At 48.7% G+C, this 17,265-nt stretch overlaps 6 protein-coding genes across 6 annotated transcripts; 5 read left to right on the plus strand and 1 right to left on the minus strand.

Annotated features, from left to right (window-relative positions):
- Nucleotides 1-466: 466 nt before the first annotated feature.
- On the plus strand, nt 467-2,768 carry ANOM_000797 (sodium:solute symporter family protein; the record flags this gene model as incomplete). Its single annotated transcript, XM_015546055.1, has 5 exons — nt 467-757; nt 814-1,075; nt 1,137-1,414; nt 1,474-2,147; nt 2,180-2,768. 5 exons carry the CDS (start codon nt 467-469, stop codon nt 2,766-2,768), a joined length of 2,094 nt encoding a protein of 697 aa, XP_015411989.1.
- Nucleotides 2,769-4,414: 1,646 nt separating this feature from the next.
- Nucleotides 4,415-6,133, plus strand: ANOM_000798 (uncharacterized protein; the record flags this gene model as incomplete). Its single annotated transcript, XM_015546056.1, has 5 exons — nt 4,415-4,526; nt 4,635-4,873; nt 4,929-5,001; nt 5,067-5,700; nt 5,761-6,133. 5 exons carry the CDS (start codon nt 4,415-4,417, stop codon nt 6,131-6,133), a joined length of 1,431 nt encoding a protein of 476 aa, XP_015411988.1.
- Nucleotides 6,134-8,485: 2,352 nt separating this feature from the next.
- ANOM_000799 (alpha-N-arabinofuranosidase A) lies at nt 8,486-10,698 on the plus strand (the record flags this gene model as incomplete). Its single annotated transcript, XM_015546057.1, has 8 exons — nt 8,486-8,629; nt 8,684-9,198; nt 9,252-9,335; nt 9,394-9,503; nt 9,554-9,609; nt 9,672-9,704; nt 9,755-10,246; nt 10,306-10,698. 8 exons carry the CDS (start codon nt 8,486-8,488, stop codon nt 10,696-10,698), a joined length of 1,827 nt encoding a protein of 608 aa, XP_015411987.1.
- Nucleotides 10,699-11,416: 718 nt separating this feature from the next.
- On the plus strand, nt 11,417-12,451 carry ANOM_000800 (uncharacterized protein; the record flags this gene model as incomplete). The annotated part of the gene is made up of 3 exons (XM_015546058.1): nt 11,417-11,686; nt 11,743-12,248; nt 12,301-12,451. The coding sequence occupies 3 exons, from the start codon at nt 11,417-11,419 to the stop codon at nt 12,449-12,451; spliced, it is 927 nt and encodes a 308-aa protein (XP_015411940.1).
- A 499-nt stretch (nt 12,452-12,950) lies between these two features.
- ANOM_000801 (tyrosine--tRNA ligase TYS1) lies at nt 12,951-14,338 on the plus strand (the record flags this gene model as incomplete). The annotated part of the gene is made up of 5 exons (XM_015546059.1): nt 12,951-13,068; nt 13,124-13,620; nt 13,680-13,746; nt 13,809-14,041; nt 14,108-14,338. The coding sequence occupies 5 exons, from the start codon at nt 12,951-12,953 to the stop codon at nt 14,336-14,338; spliced, it is 1,146 nt and encodes a 381-aa protein (XP_015411939.1).
- A 1,930-nt stretch (nt 14,339-16,268) lies between these two features.
- On the minus strand, nt 16,269-17,219 carry ANOM_000802 (DUF3632 domain-containing protein; the record flags this gene model as incomplete). The annotated part of the gene is made up of 1 exon (XM_015546060.1): nt 16,269-17,219. One exon carries the CDS (start codon nt 17,217-17,219, stop codon nt 16,269-16,271), a length of 951 nt encoding a protein of 316 aa, XP_015411938.1.
- Nucleotides 17,220-17,265: the final 46 nt, after the last annotated feature.

Here is a 17,265-nt window from a genome sequence, read left to right on the forward strand (position 1 = left end):
ATCCCATCCATGCATTGCTCACCTCAATTCGCGTTTTCTTTGGCTAAGCTCGTCTAAGCTCTGCACTATCCCCAATCCACATGCTCGTATCAAGTCAACGGGATTTGGTGCTCCTTTCATGTAGACGCTACTCACGTTTGACTACCGGCGCTCACGCGTTTAGTGCCGCATAACGCAATATCTACCACTGACTGCGTGACAACTCAACCATATGGCATTGGCCATTGTGTCGGCCAGGCTCCGAATGCAATCGCTAGGTCAATGAGAACAAGGTAAAAGCACACAAAAGAAAAAAAATGGAGTAGCGATGTAGGAGTCCTTGTTGACATAAAGTAAATCCCCGATCGGCAATATTCACGGTCGCAGCAAGCTTTAATTCTCGACACCCTTTCATATATTTCTTTCTGCATTGCTACATCAATGACCCTTTGCCCCCTACTACATCCCTCGTTCACTCAATATCATCATGACTGTAGCGGAATTAGGCGTTGCGGGGATAGACCTGATCCCGCAAGGCACAGCTTATGGCCTCCTTATAGGGCTGGGGGTCCTTTTTTGCGGGGTGATTCTGGTCGCGATCAAAGTGCAGAAGGCGTATCTCTCCGAAGACTCGGCCACTTCGGAGATGTTTATGGTAGCGAATAGATCAGTAGGGACAGGGCTAACGGCGTCTGCGGTGTTTTCCTCATGGATGTGGATCAACGAAACGGTGTTGTGCGCAGCGATGTGCTATCGATACGGTCTGGCAGTGCCTCTGGTATAGTCATCTCACTTCATACCTCCACTGGATAGACAGTGCTAACATGGCTTTAGTGGTGGGGATCCGGCCTTTGTTTCCAAATCGCATTGATGGCTGCACTGGGTGTCATGGCCAAGATCCGAGTGCCCTACGCTCATACATCGCTCGAAATTATCAAGATGCGATACGGGTGGATCGGCCACCTGGTGTTTATCGTGTTGAATCTCACCAATAATGTCTTTGGATGTGCATCCATGATTCTGACCGGCTCGCAACTGATTTATGGAGTGTCTGGCATGCACTTCGTCGCAGCTACGATTCTCATCCCGCTTGGAGGTAAGTTCCGAGCATTTCAGTAGCTCATGAGAGGAACTACAACTGACTAGCCATCCTGTAGTGGTTTTGTACACCGCAGTCGGAGGTCTCAAGGCAACCTTTCTCACGGACTTCCTTCACACGGCTGTAGCTTTGATCCTCATCATCTACTTTACCCTATCGGTTCTGACCCATCCCGCAGTGGGTGGACTTGGGGGTCTCTATGAAAAGGTGGTGGCCACCGCTAGCGAGAACTATATTCCTGGGAACTATGAAGGATCGCTGCTTACGATGAAGTCCAAAAATGCCATTATCTGGGGATTGGTGTTGAAATTTGGCAACCTGGCTCTCGTGGTCATGGTATGGTTGAGACGGCACAGTAGCGCAAAAGGGTTGTTATGCTAACATGTGGTCAATAGGATACAGCATTCTGGCAAAAGTCCTTTGCAAGCGAGGTTAATTCAACTGTGCCAGCTTACAACCTAGCTGCAGTAGCTGTCTTCGGCATCCCTTGGGGTCTGGGGACAGTTCTTGGGCTGTCCGCACGCGCTTTGCATAACACGCCGCTATTCCCAACCTACCCGGGCCCTCTTACCAGTGCAGAGGTAAATGCCGGCATGGTAATGCCATATCTAGTCAAGGCCCTGATCGGTGACTCGGGCATTGTCGCCTTCTTCATACTGCTCTTCATGGCTTTAACAAGCACGGTTTCATCCTCGATGATTGCGGTCAGCAGTATCCTCTCATTCGATATCTACAAAACATACTTCAATCCAAAAGCGTCCGACAAAAGGCTCCTTCGTGTAAGTCATATTTCGGTCGTTTTCCACGCCGTCTTCATCACAGGCATCTCGATTGCTCTGAACTACGGCGGTGCAAACATGACCTGGATCGGCTACTTCCGGCCCATCCTCTCCTGCCCGGGGATTATTCCTCTGGCACTCACACTTTTCTGGTCAGGCCAGACTCGCTTAGCAGCAATTGTTTCGCCCGTCCTAGGCTTCTTCACCGGCCTGGCTATCTGGCTCGCCAGCGCAAAGTCCCTGTACGGCACTGTCAACATGACCACCACCGGCGAGGGGTTGCCGGCGCTGTACGGCGCCATTGGATCCTTTTTCTCCCCAGCCTCTATTCCGTCATCATATCGCTCTACAAGCCTTACAAATTCGACTGGCGTGAGTTCCTCCGCATCGAGCTCGCAGACGAGGAACAACTCCATGCCTCCGATCCGTCCATCGCGCCAACCTCTAAGGAAAACCAGTCGAGTGAAAAATCCCCCAGCCCTCGCCCTGAATCTCCCCCATCCGAAACAACCTCCACCAATGACCCGGAGCGAACTGGAGCAGACGAGAAAACCCTTGCCGTTTCATCAGCGCCAGCTATCGCGTCACCGACACAACTGAGCCTAGACGATATCCGTCACCCTTTCAGCGACGAAACGCTGAAAGAACTATACCGCTGGTCTCGTATCGCGTGGGTGATCTTCGTAGTCCTCGTTCTTATCACTTTTATCTTGTGGCCTATGCCGCTTTACCGGAACTATATCTTCACCAAGTCGTTCTTCTCGGGGTGGGTTACGGTTGCTATTATTTGGCAGTTTTTTGCCTTCTTGGCGGTGGTTGTCTATCCGCTTTATGATGGGCGGTTTGAGATTGAGAAGGGTGTCAAGGGGATATGGAAAACGGTGAATGATTATCTTGTGAGGGGGAAATGAGTATTTTTCTTTAATTGGGTACGTGGTAATAGACAGGAGGTATTCTAGAATGGGCATTGGCGTGCTGTATGGATTGATATGGACCAGAATAGAATACGACATGACATGATACAAATCTGCACATTCTTTAAATATCGTGTTCTACTATAGAGTTTCAGTTGAGAACTATCATAGATAGTGGAATTATGCTCCAGTGTATGTTTTCATTGTTTCGCATTCGTGATAGGTCATTTTTATATACAATGGTTAGACTATGGCGGATGATATCACTAACCCCTAGCCCCTTTTTCATGCATTCAACAACTAAGTAAATTTCAGGGTCACTCACATTCAATTGTATTATCTTCTCGACCTTGTTCACTATCTATCTTTGCAGCTCTACATGATCGAAAGGTCTCACTAATATATCTTCCATCTTATGACCCTGAAGATGAGCTATAGTTATGGGGTTGTGTCCCAAATTTGGTCAGCCAAGCTCAGCTGAGAGAGTTGTCGGCACCAAGAAAGACGGTTCAAATCATCGATTGTTATCAATTGTTATTTGTTCATCTGCATACGGCAGCTACCATGAAGATAAGGGCTGCACGGGGCTGCACACTTTCGTATCCTATTCCAATGACCGATCCTGGGAAGGCTCACTAGTGCCAAATGCGGGCCAGGCTGTACAGGTATCAAGTGAGATAGACGGTCGGCTTCTACGGAGTACGTCCAGGCCAAAGGCAGCTTCATATATAGTTCTCCATGGGCTCTCCTATATGTGGGGCTCACAGGATCCATCTGCGTCTGGTCCAGGGAAGCGCAAGTATGAGGCTCTTGACATATCAATCTCTCTCAAGGTCTTTCTATATTACAGTTTTACCCGGTGATCGACCCTGCCTTAGACTCGTTTTAGCCGCCTAGATTAGGTGTCCGCTGAGGAACCAGAATCCTCATCTCGTTTTCTATCTGGGTTACAATTTCGATATATGCGTGAATTTGAGCCTGGAGCTGGACCCGAGACTCAACTCAAACATTGATATTGAATCTTTATTCGAGTCAGGAACGAGTGATGATTCTAAGGACACTATTTTCTTCTATGACAGAGGACAGTTGGTTGGACGATTAAAGCCCTTTAAAGTGTTTCTAGAAGGCCTATGGTTAGTATTGATAGGGCAATACCCTTATCCACATGTGCCGCGAACCCATCCGATCGCGCAGAATACAAGTCACTAGTCAGGAAAGCATCAAAAAAAATGCCCAGAAAGGAAATGAAATACAAAAGGAAATGACTCACGAGTCACGACCCAGGGCAGGTCCAGGCGTATCCATCAAGGGAGCCGACTAAATCTGTGCAGAACTCAACTTATTGGCTGGTGGAAAAGAAAGTTGGGAGGCGCGGACTGGGGCTCCTCATCGCTTAATTGCCAGCGCCGGCAATTGCGTCCAACGGCCTCGCGCCAGAGCCGGCACCAAGTGGGTATTCATGACACATGGAATTCATCCCGCGCCCTATGTAATGCAAATGTCTTCTTATCGCAGCGCTGGCCGCGATCACGACATCGGAGTGGGGGCCCTGGCCATTGCTGAGGATAAACCTGTCTGCATACTAAATATCGACTCGCATCGCTAATCGCCATGTCTTTGTCCGAGTTCTCTGGCTTTCGACCATGGCTGGGCTTTGGGAGACGTTGCACCGCTGGTATCGCGGGACCCTGTATCAGGCTATTGCCTTGGGTCTGATCAGCTTTACTCAGCCCGGTATTTGGGATGCATTGAACGGTTAGTTTCTTATCGCTATCGCCAGCCTGGGGGGGGGAAAGGAAAAAGGAACAGAAAGAAAGGATAGAAGAGAGGAAGGGAGGAATGCAGTAACTGATCTTGCGATAGGACTGGGAGCCGGTGGTCTAGCAACCCCGTATTTCGTCAATGCCTCCAATGTCATCACATACGTGATCATGATCGTGACATGTCCGTTGTTCTCGATCGCCGGAAACAGGTTCAGTTTGAAGTGGGTGCTGGTCGCCGGGACAATCGGTTATGTGCCCTATTTCGCAGCATTGTATTGCAACAGTGTTTTCGGAACCCAGTGGTTTTTGCTTCTTGGATCGGTGACTTGTGGTTTCTCGGTATGCTACTTTCTGACTGATGAGAGGAGAAGTTTGGGTGCTGATTTGTGTATAGGGCGCCGCGCTATGGGTTTCGGAGGCCGCTATTGCTGTGGGTTATCCCGAGCCTGAGAACCGCGGGACCTACAGTAGGTGCTATCGATCTTGGATCATGACTTCCAGCAAGACACACACTTGCTAACGAGGCCGATAGTCGGTATTTGGATGGCCCTCAACAAGCTCGGATCAGTCATTGGAAACGCCATTCAACTCGCGCTCAACATGGACTCATCCAGCAAGGGCAGCATCAGCCCTAAGACATACCTCGTTCTCATCGGACTCAGCTGCGGCGGTCTCCCCCTCGCGTTAACCGTCGCTCCCGCGCACAAGCTGATTCGCAAAGACGGAACAAAGCCGACATTCAGCTCCGACGAACATCGTATTTCACTCAAGGAAGGACTAAAGGGATTTTGGAAAGCAACAAAGCAAAAGTACATGCTGCTTCTGATTCCTATCTTCATCACCGTGCGCTGGAGTCAAACCTACCAGGGGAACTATCTGACGGAGTACTTCTCGGTCCGGGGCCGTACACTGGCTGGATTTGTCCAAACCATTGTCGGTATTGTCGCTACGGTGCTTTGGGGCTGGTTGTTAGATTCAAATAAGATCTTCAGAACGAGACGAGGAACGGCGCTTGCAGGCTGGCTGACGATGGTCGCTGTGTTTATCCCGCAGTGGGTTTTGAATTTTGTCATGCAGACCGACCTGCAGAAGCAAAGCCCTACCCCATCCTTGGATATCTATGACCCTGGATACGGCAAGGCGATCGCCGCGTACTGTCTATTTGGGTAAGTCCATTTTCTTGTGAAGGCAACAGAGACTCCTTACTGATGTATTGGGTGAATTAGTGTCGGAAGTCAGGCATCAGTGGTGTGGACGTACTGGATCCTGGGAACATATGATATCCATGTCGATGTCCTGGCATACACCACTGGGATTCTTCGTTCCTTCGAGAGTCTGGGCTTTGCTATCGCATTCGGCATTGGCGCCAGCGAGAACGTCTCCCTCATGGCTAACCTGATCGTCGCGTTTGTGGTGTTCTGGGTGAGCGTGCCCTTCACAACATATGCTTCCTGCCTTGTGAGGGAGCCAAACCCCACTCCAGAGGCTCCTATCAACAAGGACATCCAGGATGATCCTGAAAGCGATTTGCCGCCGAAACTGCCGCAAATACAGGAGCACGCAGACGGTCTGGACTACCATCCAGAATCGCGCTCCTGATGACCCTCGGGTGACTTAACATTAATATTTCGCATTCAACATGTAATAGGATACGGTTCTCCAATATCTAGAACCGAATATTAGTATATAATTGTATAACCTGATATATTTATCGTGGTAAACAGTGAGCCCAGATTTTCTCCACGATCTCAAATCTTGATAATTAAGATACAGAGTATTGCTCCCACAGTAGAATCATTCTGTTATCCGGCGAAGATATAAACAGCTTTACACCACCATGTCGTAGAGAGGGCCTTACTTATAGTAATTTTTCCGATATGTTCCACTGTAAGGAGACAAGTAGTGCTAGAATTTCTGAGTACCCCAACCACTCTAAAAACCACCTAACGGGTTATCGATCCAACAGTGGCTGTTATTCCACGGTCAAGGATAATCCGCGAATATCCTCCTACATATGTGTATGAAGGGTTCAAGCGACCAGGGCTTGTTTCAACTAGTAATTATCTCATGTGTAATTGGAAGAGATACTACAACAAAAGCCGGGAGAAGACAAACATTAGATAAAGAAGTACCGAACAATGCAGCAACGCTTGCATGGATTCCATACGTTCTAGAGAGAAGGCAGAGATAGAAGTGGAAAACAGGTTGTGCCGCCTTATACGATCAGCCAAAATAAGAGGGAAAAGAAAAAATGCTCGCAAAAAGAAATCTCCCCGACTGGGAGTCGAACCCAGGTCTCCCGCGCTTGTTCTCATATGAGATGACAAGCGGAAATCATGACCGTTAGACCATCGAGGATTTGTTGAAAGAGTGATCTCTTATTTGTATTAATATTACAAATGTTCCAAAATGTGAAATTTCGCTTATCAATACTTCACGGTCTTCCTCTATCAATGGTCTTACACCTTTTTGTGATGCATTACAAATCTATCGTATCACTAATATTAGTATTCTGTGACCGCTGATCGCGATAATATTTGATGTTTTATTATGGAGTAATAGTTATTGTTGCTGTGTTGCACATCAGAACAATATATATCTTTGTACTGTATGTCGTCAACAATTGGTACATGTTAACACATCCATGATATATCCTGGACCTACTAAGGGACCATCCCAACCTAGCATAGTCCAAAAGCCCATTAGTATGCCAATAGTCCCAGGGATACGCCACCTGATGTTCGCTTCCTAGTGATACTAGTATGCTTGCAACTTGTCGCAGGCCTGCACGGCGGCTATGATGTCTGTCGCTTCCTCTTCACCCCTGACTCGACCCGTGAGTTGTAGCCACGAGAAATATGGACTGACCAATTTAAGCCCTTTCAAGCGTACAACCAGTTCATGCATAGCGCCAGACACCATAGGCTTCTTGATAGCCGTGTGAGACTTCCAAGACACACGACTCGTAGTCCCGCGAGATGATCGACAGGGAACCCCCCCGTCCCGCCGGGGTTTTGCCCTGAGCGTCGCCCTGCAGAACCCATGCGGAGACAAAGAAAGAGGGGGAATGCACAACCGACATCATCGTGCATGGACTCAGGAACTAAATTATACTACTCTCTGGCCCTAAGCTGGGACCGAGCCAATCGCCTGTGAGTCGTGCCAAGATTCTGCAGGTGAGAAGGGGTTACCGGTGCGATATTGCCCACAGCGCTTTGCTTTCTTCGGTTTGTGGCCGCGATGGTGGAGTATCCAGATGGTGGCTTGGTGCCTGACTTTTCATTATTCTGGACGCCCTTGAATTTCTTTGTTCGGCCCACCCGGACGCCTCCTTAACACAAGAAATCGCTGGGCAGCGGTATAATGGCAGCCATAAAGCTTGTTTTGCCCTAAGAATTCGGGGTATCGGTGGGCGTGAGTCTCTTGTACCACAGCGGGTGTAGATTATATTTCTCCGAGGTTTTACAGTGGTACCTGGCTTTGGGATATTTGGATACCTGGAATAACTCGCTGTCTCACTGCAAATGGACAAAGATCGACATGTCGTATGATCCACTATTGTCCACCCAGGAACTGTTGATATACCTCGGATACACTCCGGGTATGACGGTGGGCTATGCTGAAAACTAAACGGTGGAAAGCGTTACTAAAAAACAGGTATTATGACTTAGGCTTCAGCGTGCTATAGCCTTGGCTGTCATTGTAAAACGTTGCACTGCATGTTTGTGTGTGGGTATCTCACATCACAGTATGATCGGGCACTCCGCATTCTCCATATTCTCTCCACTCTCGGTTGAATGCCCTCATCACTGCCGTACGGCTTCCTGCCTCGTTCTCCAATTTTCAAGGCCCGAGAACGGTTAATTATCTATTCAAAGGCGAATATAAAACCATGGAATATGACCCTCAAATGATGTTCCCTGTCTCAGGTAACATATCAGGAATAAAGCAATGGTGGCATTCTCGACTCTTTCGGGGCTCAGTGCCCTTCCCTTCCTATTTTCTTTGGTTCGGAATGTGTATGGTGTCTCTCTAGAGGTTTCCACAGAGAAAGGAAACTCTTCCAGCCCCATTCTGTATGGCTTCATGTTCGAAGTAGGCAACCCCGACACCCCATACAGTGGACGTTATAACTAATAGAGAAACCAGGATATTAACCACTCTGGCGATGGAGGCATTTATGGACAGCTGTTACGCAATAATGGCCTGCAGGGAAGCGATCCTGATCTGACTGCGTGGGCTGCCGTCGGCGATGCCACTATCGCCGTTGACGCGCAGAATCCCTTGACTGAAGCCATCCCGCATAGTTTGAAACTCGACGTCAAAAAGGGTGCAACTGGTGCTGTAGGATTCACCAACGAAGGCTATTGGGGTGTTCCAGTAGATGGAACCGAGTTCCTAAATACTTTTTGGATCAAGGGTGATTTCTCCGGTGACATCACGGTTCGACTGGTGGGCAACAACACAGGTACCGAGTATGGTTCGACGAAGATCTCGCAATCCTCGAACTCAGGCAACTTTACCCAGGTCACGGCAAAGATTCCTACCAAGAAGGCCCCTGATGGCGCTGTGCTCTATGAGCTCACGCTTGACGGAGCGTCGGTTGGAGGTTCCTCGCTGAACTTTGGGCTCTTTGAGCTTTTCCCTCAGACGTACAAGTCAAGGTTTGTGTGATTTTTTTCTCCACCGTGATGCATCGTACTGATATCGTTTGCAGGTCTAATGGGCTCAAGCCTCAGGTGGCTCAACCTTTGGCAGACATGAAGGGATCTTTCTTGCGATTTCCTGGAGGTAACAACCTGTGAGTCTTCACCTTCTGGTATCAGGTACTCTGGATGGACACGATCTAACAGACACAGCGAGGGCGCGAGTGAAGCTTTGAGATGGAAGTGGAATGAGACGATCGGCCCCGTGGAAAACCGCCCCGGACGCCAAGGCGACTGGTCATACTACAACACAGACGGACTGGGTAAGTGTACCTTAATTATGCTAATAGACTAAGCCTAACAAGCCAATCAGGCCTTGATGAATACTTTTACTGGTGCGAGGATATGGGACTTACCCCGGTCCTAGGTGTATGGGCTGGCTTTGCTCTCGAGTCCGGTGGCAACACACCGATGACTGGCGACGCCTGAAGCCTTACATTGATGACGTGCTGAATGAGCTTGAGGTAAGTTCCGTACCCCATTGCTATCAGGAATGACTCTGACAGGATCATAGTACGTACTTGGCGATTCGAGCACAAAATATGGCTCCCTTCGTGCGTCGTACGGGCGCAAGGAGCCCTGGAAACTTACCATGGTCGAGATCGGTAACGAGGATATGCTAGGTGGCGGCTGTGCATCCTACGTAGAGCGGTTTGCTGCCTTTTACGATGCCATCCACGCTACCTATCCAGATCTCACCATCATAGCCAGCACCGACCAATCATCCTGTCTGCCTAGTAAGCTGCCGGAAGGCGCTTGGGTGGACTATCATAACTACAATACTGCCGATAACCTTGTGAAGCAGTTCAGCCAATTCGATAACAAGGATCGTTCCGTTCCGTACTTCATTGGGGAATATTCGTGCCAGCAGGACAATGCCTGGCCCTTCATGCAGGGATCTGTTGCTGAGGCCGTGTACATGATCGGCATTGAGAGGAACAGCGATGTGGTCAAGATGGCAGCGTATGCTCCCCTTTTGCAACTAGTGAACTCTACCCAGTGGACAGTACGTGGATTGCCCCTCACAAAATACAAGGGTTCGCTGGAAAGCTGACTTGGCTATAGCCGAATCTCATTGCCTTCACACAGAACCCTAGCACGGTCATTGAGACTACCAGCTACTACGTGCAGCAGATGTTCTCTGTAAACCGTGGAGATACTATCCATAGCGTGACGTCTGATTCTGCTTTCGGACCTGTTTACTGGGTTGCCTCCAGTGCCGGAGACAAATATTATGTGAAGTTGGCCAACTATGGAGCTGATCCCCAGGAGATCAGCGTGTCCACCCCCGGGAAGACGGGCGGAAAATTGACGGTTCTTGCGGACAGTGATCCGAAGGCCTTCAACTCTGATAGCCAGACTCTGGTGACGCCCAGTGAGTCGGACGTGAAAGCGACGAATGGCAAGTTTACTTTCACGCTGCCGGCTTGGGCGGTGGGTGTGCTTGCTGCTAATTAAGCTGATTGAGTACGGGAGGAAATAGGATAAACAGTTTATGTGAATGTTAAACCTTTCTTGTGGGGTGTTTCGTATGTCTCTTTAGCCTTGGCATATGTTATTAGCCTATTTTATGCTCGGCTTTATGGAGTCTGTCCCCAAGCCACGACGGGGATATCTACCGAATCCCCGGGGCCAGCCTAGTTAAGGCTAACATCCACACTAGTAAAAATCATAATTCGAGTCATTCTAAGCCGGGTTAGCGTATTCGTAAGCAGGAACATGACACGCACAGCCCACCAGTTCAACTAACCGGGCTAATGGGTGAGAAGCGTACGAGATTGACGGAAGAAATACCCGTTAAAGCTCGGCAGCCATCCACTTGGGATTAAATTATCCGTGGGTAGGGCTAATATTTGGACGCGGCATTTCATCCGTCCTGCGTGGATCGACCCCAGTTTTTCCCCAGATTATCGCGGACGCCCTATTCATGAGGTGTGGATAATGCGGGGAATGAACTCCACGCTCTTGGTGTCACAATGCAAGGTATCTTTAGCGATTAAGTCTGAAGAACACGATTAGTATAATTACGCGAACCCCCCCCTGTTTCTTGTCTTTCTATCTCAGGGCAAATTCGTTACTCTCGTGATCCTGCTTCAAAGGAATGCCGAGGGGGTGGGAGGGCTCCAGCAGTATCTGCCGTTAGAACATTCGTTTGACATATACTATAAGCGAAGCAATGGATACCCACCCTCCATCTGGTACCTCGCCGGAGGTCGCCAGCTATTATGAGTTGAGCTGGTCGATTCTAAGCAGCATCGGACTGTTCACAACTCTCCTGAGTATCTGGGCCATGCTCATCACACGGCCCAGCCCCTTGAGCTTCATCCCCATTGTCGTCTCCGCTGCTGGTGCCGTGGCCAACGGACTCTGTTACTTTTCCTTCTACACATCGCATCCTCCCGGAGACCGAGCAGCTGCCAGTGCCATTGCCGATATCCTCTGGCTGGTGAGTTAATCACTCAGTTAGCTCTAGCAACCTAATACCGTACTAACCAGACAAAGGTCCAAGAAGCAGGCCTTTCCTTCTACAGCTACCAAATCCTACTACACACTCTCCGGGACAGGACCCGGATACTCTTCCTTTCCCTGTTCTGGTTTTTCATGGTTGTAATTTGCGCCATCCGAATGACTATACTCGCCAGCAGAGTCCTTGAAATCACTGAAGAAGGCGTGTCCTCTCATTCCGCTGGTCCATTACAACACCGAATCGACTGCCTACATGTCGGCTACTTCGCGAGTATCGCATTGGTCGAAACGTGCACCTCTTTCTTTCTTATTCGTCTTCTGCACAAGGCATACCACGTCTCTCCTAAACTGTCCTTCACAAGAATGATCTTCCGGCATGTGCTCCGCACGACTGAGGTGCGCGTTGCTAGCCTCTGCATTATCGGGATCACCCGCGCAGTTACGTATTCGTTGCAGGTCACATCGCAAACAGCCACGACGGTGGCGGGTCAGTTTGACCGGTTTGCGTATACGATGGAATGCTTATTTCCGTTGGTTATGGTGTAAGTTTCCCTTGACTCTTCTAGTACAGTACGAGAAACTTATACTGCGTAGAACGGACATTCTCGCTACAAAGAAGTTTCATATTGGGGATCGGAACACCATGACAACCGTTGAGGCGTCACCTATTGCACCATATCGGGATCTCGGGAGTCCCGTGAATGATAATAGACCGAGGGAATTGGAGTGGCCGCGGTCGCCGTGATGGACTTTACTTAAGAATGTTTTGCGTGGATGGATGAATGTGGCTATTTACTGCATTGTCGAGCCTCTGCCTGACTGCTTTATGATATGATACCCCGCTTGTACTGAGTTGTAGACTCGCAGTTTTGTCCAAATTTCTCATGAATTGACGGTTTTTGCGTGATATTGGCACTTTGCTAACAAAAAGGTGCCTTGTACCGGTCCCTCTCTTGACGATATCGAGTAGCGGCATGTGGAAGCTTTGCAACGAAGAGTGACTATGCATAAAGCCATGTCGCACGGACCTTGAATGCACCGGACTTTTGTCCGATTTAAATGAAGATGTTTATTTGCCACCCCTGACCGCCTGTCGCTCTGACTCAAAAAATGACAACGGAACAACTGTTGATCCGACGGTTTCCCCCGCCGCAGAAAACCATCCCACCAGCCCACCAGCGCCGCCTTTATCTTTCCCTGCGCTCCTCTGTAAAAGACTCATTTTCTGGCTCTGACTCGTCGCGATGGACTCGGAAGCACAAGCACGGTTTGACCTTATCCGCGAGAACCTCGCGGAGGTCTTGAACCCGGAGTTGATTGAACAAATTTTGATTGAAAAGAGAAACCCCAGAATCTATTGGGGTAAGTCATTCTAGATACAACAATCAGGCTCTAGTTAACCTGTGGTTGATATTAGGTACGGCAACCACCGGAAGACCACACGTCGGGTACTTCCTCGCTGCGCTCAAAATCGCTCAATTGCTCCGTGCACATTGCGACGTCGTTGTCCTGCTCGCCGATGTCCACGCCTTCCTTGACAACTTGAAGGCGCCGCTTGAGCTTGTGGAGAACCGTGCGAAATACTATAGCAAGATCATCACGGCGATCCTCGAGTCGGTAGGCGTGCCTACTGATAAGCTCGAGTTCGTTCTTGGCAGCTCCTACCAAAAAAGCCCCGAATATGTCATGGATGTGTATCGCTTGTCAAGTTTGATCTCCGAGGCAGATGCTAAGAAGGCTGGCGCAGAGGTTGTCAAACAGACCGACAATGCTCCATTGAGTGGTCTTCTCTACCCGGTGCTTCAGGTGCTCGACGAAGAGCATCTCAAAGTTGATGCTCAGCTAGGAGGTATGGACCAGAGGAAGCTCTTTACCGCCGCCGTGGAATGGCTGCCTAAGATTGGTTATCGAAAGGTATGACTACCGCTAATCTTGATGAGAAACCTTTTAAAGACTGATGAATTTGCATCTAGCGCGCACATTTAATCAATCCCATGATCAGCGGGTTGAAGGGTGCTAAGATGAGTTCTAGCGTTGAAGGTGATTCTCCCTCTAGCCCATCCGATTTCGCAGAAGGTCGCTGAGTACTAATAAATGAACAGACAGCAAGATCGATTTGCTAGACCCAGCCGAGAGCATCTCAAAGAAAATTCGCAAAGCGGAAGCAGCTCCTCGGGTTGTCGAAGATAATGGAGTTATCGCACTAGTGGAATATGTTCTCCTACCCGCCGCTGATCTGAAGGGCAAGAAGGAGTTCCGAGTCGAGCGAAGGGAGGAGGAGCCATTGATCTACACCGATATCAAGCAGCTTAAGGAAGATTATGCGAACGATGTTGTATGTTTGGTCTTCCCGTGGCACTCTGAGCTTCAAACAAAAGAAACTAACATAAGCACCCTATAGTTAACGCCACAATTACTCAAGCCTGCTGTAGCAGCGGGTCTTGTCGACCTTATGGCACCTATACAAGCGGCGTACCAAGCCTCTCCAGAATGGCAAGAGATTACTCTGAAGGCCTACCCCCCTCCAGTTGTGGAAAAGAAACAGAAGAAGGTCAAGAACAGGGGCACTCGCTTCCCGGGCGCTATGGTGCAGCAGGCCCAAGCGAATGGTGTTGAACCTACGGAGAAGTAGTTTCGAGTAAGGCTCTACCTATCACTTGTTAAATCAGATACAGTTCATCCAGAATCTCAGCGATAGAACAACTTTCAATGACTCAGGCGATTTCTCTCTTTTAAGAAATATATTCGAGCATAAGATAAGTGATGCTGAGGAAAGCATCATAAGGCAAAGGCATCTGTGAAACCCGCCTATGATAGGAACTTCCGCGTTTCGCCGGTAAAAATCAAGACCAAACCATAAACCTCAGAAAGCCAGAAACAAGTGCTCTGCAATGCGACGACCATTCAAAGCAAAGGTGGACAGTGTTTGATTCGATCCCCTTGTGGATCAATTCAAACACTTGCCACCGTTCATCATCGTCAATCACATCTAGTGTCTATCACCAAATCGGAATCTTCGTCATCATCATCGTCGCTACCGGTAGCATCCTTCTAGTCGTACCCATAGTCACTATCTGCGTTGTCTTCCTCGCTCTCACTCCACTCATCAGCACATAATACCGACTCCGCAACATTCTCAATCGAACTATTGCTATCCTCGACCTCACCAAAGTTGCAATCCTTGATGCAGCGAGAGCTCTCTTCGCTGGCTATCTCCCTTTGAGATGGGACTGGAAAATCGTTCTGACGGCAAGCTTTAGTTGGAAGAACGACTCTAGCTCTCCAGCACGCGAATTGCAGTTAGATCCAAAGAAGTGGCCATGACTGAGGGATGGGTCACACCCAACATGTCTTTGGGCAGCTGGCCTTTAAGCAAGTGGGCATACTTTTCATGCTGGGCGCGGCCTCGAGTCTCCTTGTCCTGCAGCCTGGCAGTCATAGTCTCCTTGGGTTCTAACCCGGTCCAGGAAGTCTTTCGGTTTTCCATGCTTCTACTAGAAGATAACAGAGATTAGAAAGACAGGTTTAAGGGGGTTGAGTCTGACTAACGCGTATTGGCTCATCGTCTGTGTTATCTCCTCGCAGAGATGCCCTTGCGTTTCCTCAGACCAACTCGTCTCTTCACAAACTTTTCACCAGTGATGCATTCGGATTTTAGATTCCTCTGGTATCAAGTTAGGAGACGTATCAAAGGAAGTGGCCCTTGAGTCTCGGGCAGACGGTGAACTGGTGCGCACAACTGAGTAGTGGACGCTAGATGCGCTCCACCATAGAATAGTCGCTGTATGTCCTTTTCTATGCTTTAATTGGAGGTTTTCTACCGGAATAACTCTGCACAACGATCCAGCTAGCTACCTTTAGCTCTACCTTATGACATAACATTATATTCATATTATGATCGTAGTTTGAAAGTACTAAGCACACGGAAAAGGCTATTGCTGTAGAGAATTTATTGAAAAGCCACCTTTCTTGGAAACTAATCCATGGACTGCAGACCAAAGTGAAAAGTGCACCTGCTGCAAACACACTGTTACAGAACAGGCCTATCACCAGCAAGAATATGCAGCGGAAATGTATGATCATATCCCTACAGCTTCATACCATATGTCACAATATTGAACTGTAATGATTGCCAACAGTGAAACCATCGTCTTAAGCCAGGACACAGCGAACGAGTTGATCAGTCTCAGCAAATCACACCCCGTCATCCACGTCAGAGGAACATCCGCTAGCAGCAAAACGACGTTCGCACGGCTACTTCACAATAAATTAAAAAAAAGCAAGGGAAGCTTGTTTTTCTACCAATTTCGAGCGAGTGGTCGAGGACCGGCTTTGGTAGAGTGAATTTCTGGGTACCTGGACAAATGTGAGGCATTGAGCTGTTGAGACAAGGAAGACTATGATCAATTGGATGAGCATATCTTGCGGTTCAAAAAGGAGGTGAGGGAGGTACTATCAATGGCTACAAGAAAAAAGAGGACTGATGAGCTGAGAATGTTTAAATGCCACTGTCCAGCCGATTCTGCATTACTACTTAACTCATCAATTTGTTTAGTTGACAACTAGTGATCCGTCAGAGAGGTTGTGGTCTCATCCATGTATCCCAAAGCTACCTGTGCCCCTCTTCTTGTAAAATCATCAGGGCCGTTCGCGATCTCTAGCAATCGTTTCTTCCAGAATGCCCAGCGTCCGACATGCTCGTCAAAATGCATACTCACCGTCGGGATATTTGGATTACCCTTCAGCCCATCTCTGGCGATGGTTTCATACATTCTCTGCCCATTATGCTTAATCCAGCAGGCAACCGCCGGAACCTGAAAATCAAGCTTGAGGGTTTGAAACGCTAGAGCGTGATGGTGGGCTCCATTCCTGTCTTCTTCCGCGTAATCGTGACTGGGCTTCATCTCCAGCGTCCATATCACATAATCTATCGCTCTCCATAAATCCCAGATCCCTGTCGCAACAAGTCGTGATTCGACATCCTGAGCTCTGATATACAGTCCCCGTTTGTGAAGTCTTGTCGCCGTGTCCGGATAATCCTCAAGAATATCCATTGGCACCCTCCAATGAACATCTCTCCACATCGCGCCAAAGTAAGGAAGAATATTCCATCCCATGTGGTTATACTCGTCATCAACGGCTTCACCACGGTGAATTAGATCGGGAACCTTTGATATTGCATCTAGGAGTGCGACGAGGTCAGGGATGCGAGAAGCAGGCCATTGTTGCAAAGCTTTCACAATCCATGTCCATAGCCCAAAAAGAGCAATGGAGTCATCCTCGTAGGTATTAAGGAAAGGCACTGATGAGTCTGAGATTGGCCGAGTTATCGCGTACGCAGCTTTTTCGGCAGTCATCAGATGATGATAAAATGCCTTGAGGATAGTGAGTTCTTCGGCTAGCATCTTTTTGTGCTCTTCATTATGGCCGCGGTACAAGCGAAGTGGGGCTTCAAACCATTCATCTCGAACAGGATCTCCCTCTGGGAAGAAAGAATAGTCTGGAGTAGCCATGTTCTTTTCGAATTGGCAGATCATATATTGTGCTTTTAGAAGTGGG

This window comes from Aspergillus nomiae (genome assembly GCF_001204775.2).
Source record: "Aspergillus nomiae NRRL 13137 chromosome Unknown contig00006, whole genome shotgun sequence".
Taxonomy (NCBI): Eukaryota; Fungi; Ascomycota; class Eurotiomycetes; order Eurotiales; family Aspergillaceae; genus Aspergillus; species Aspergillus nomiae.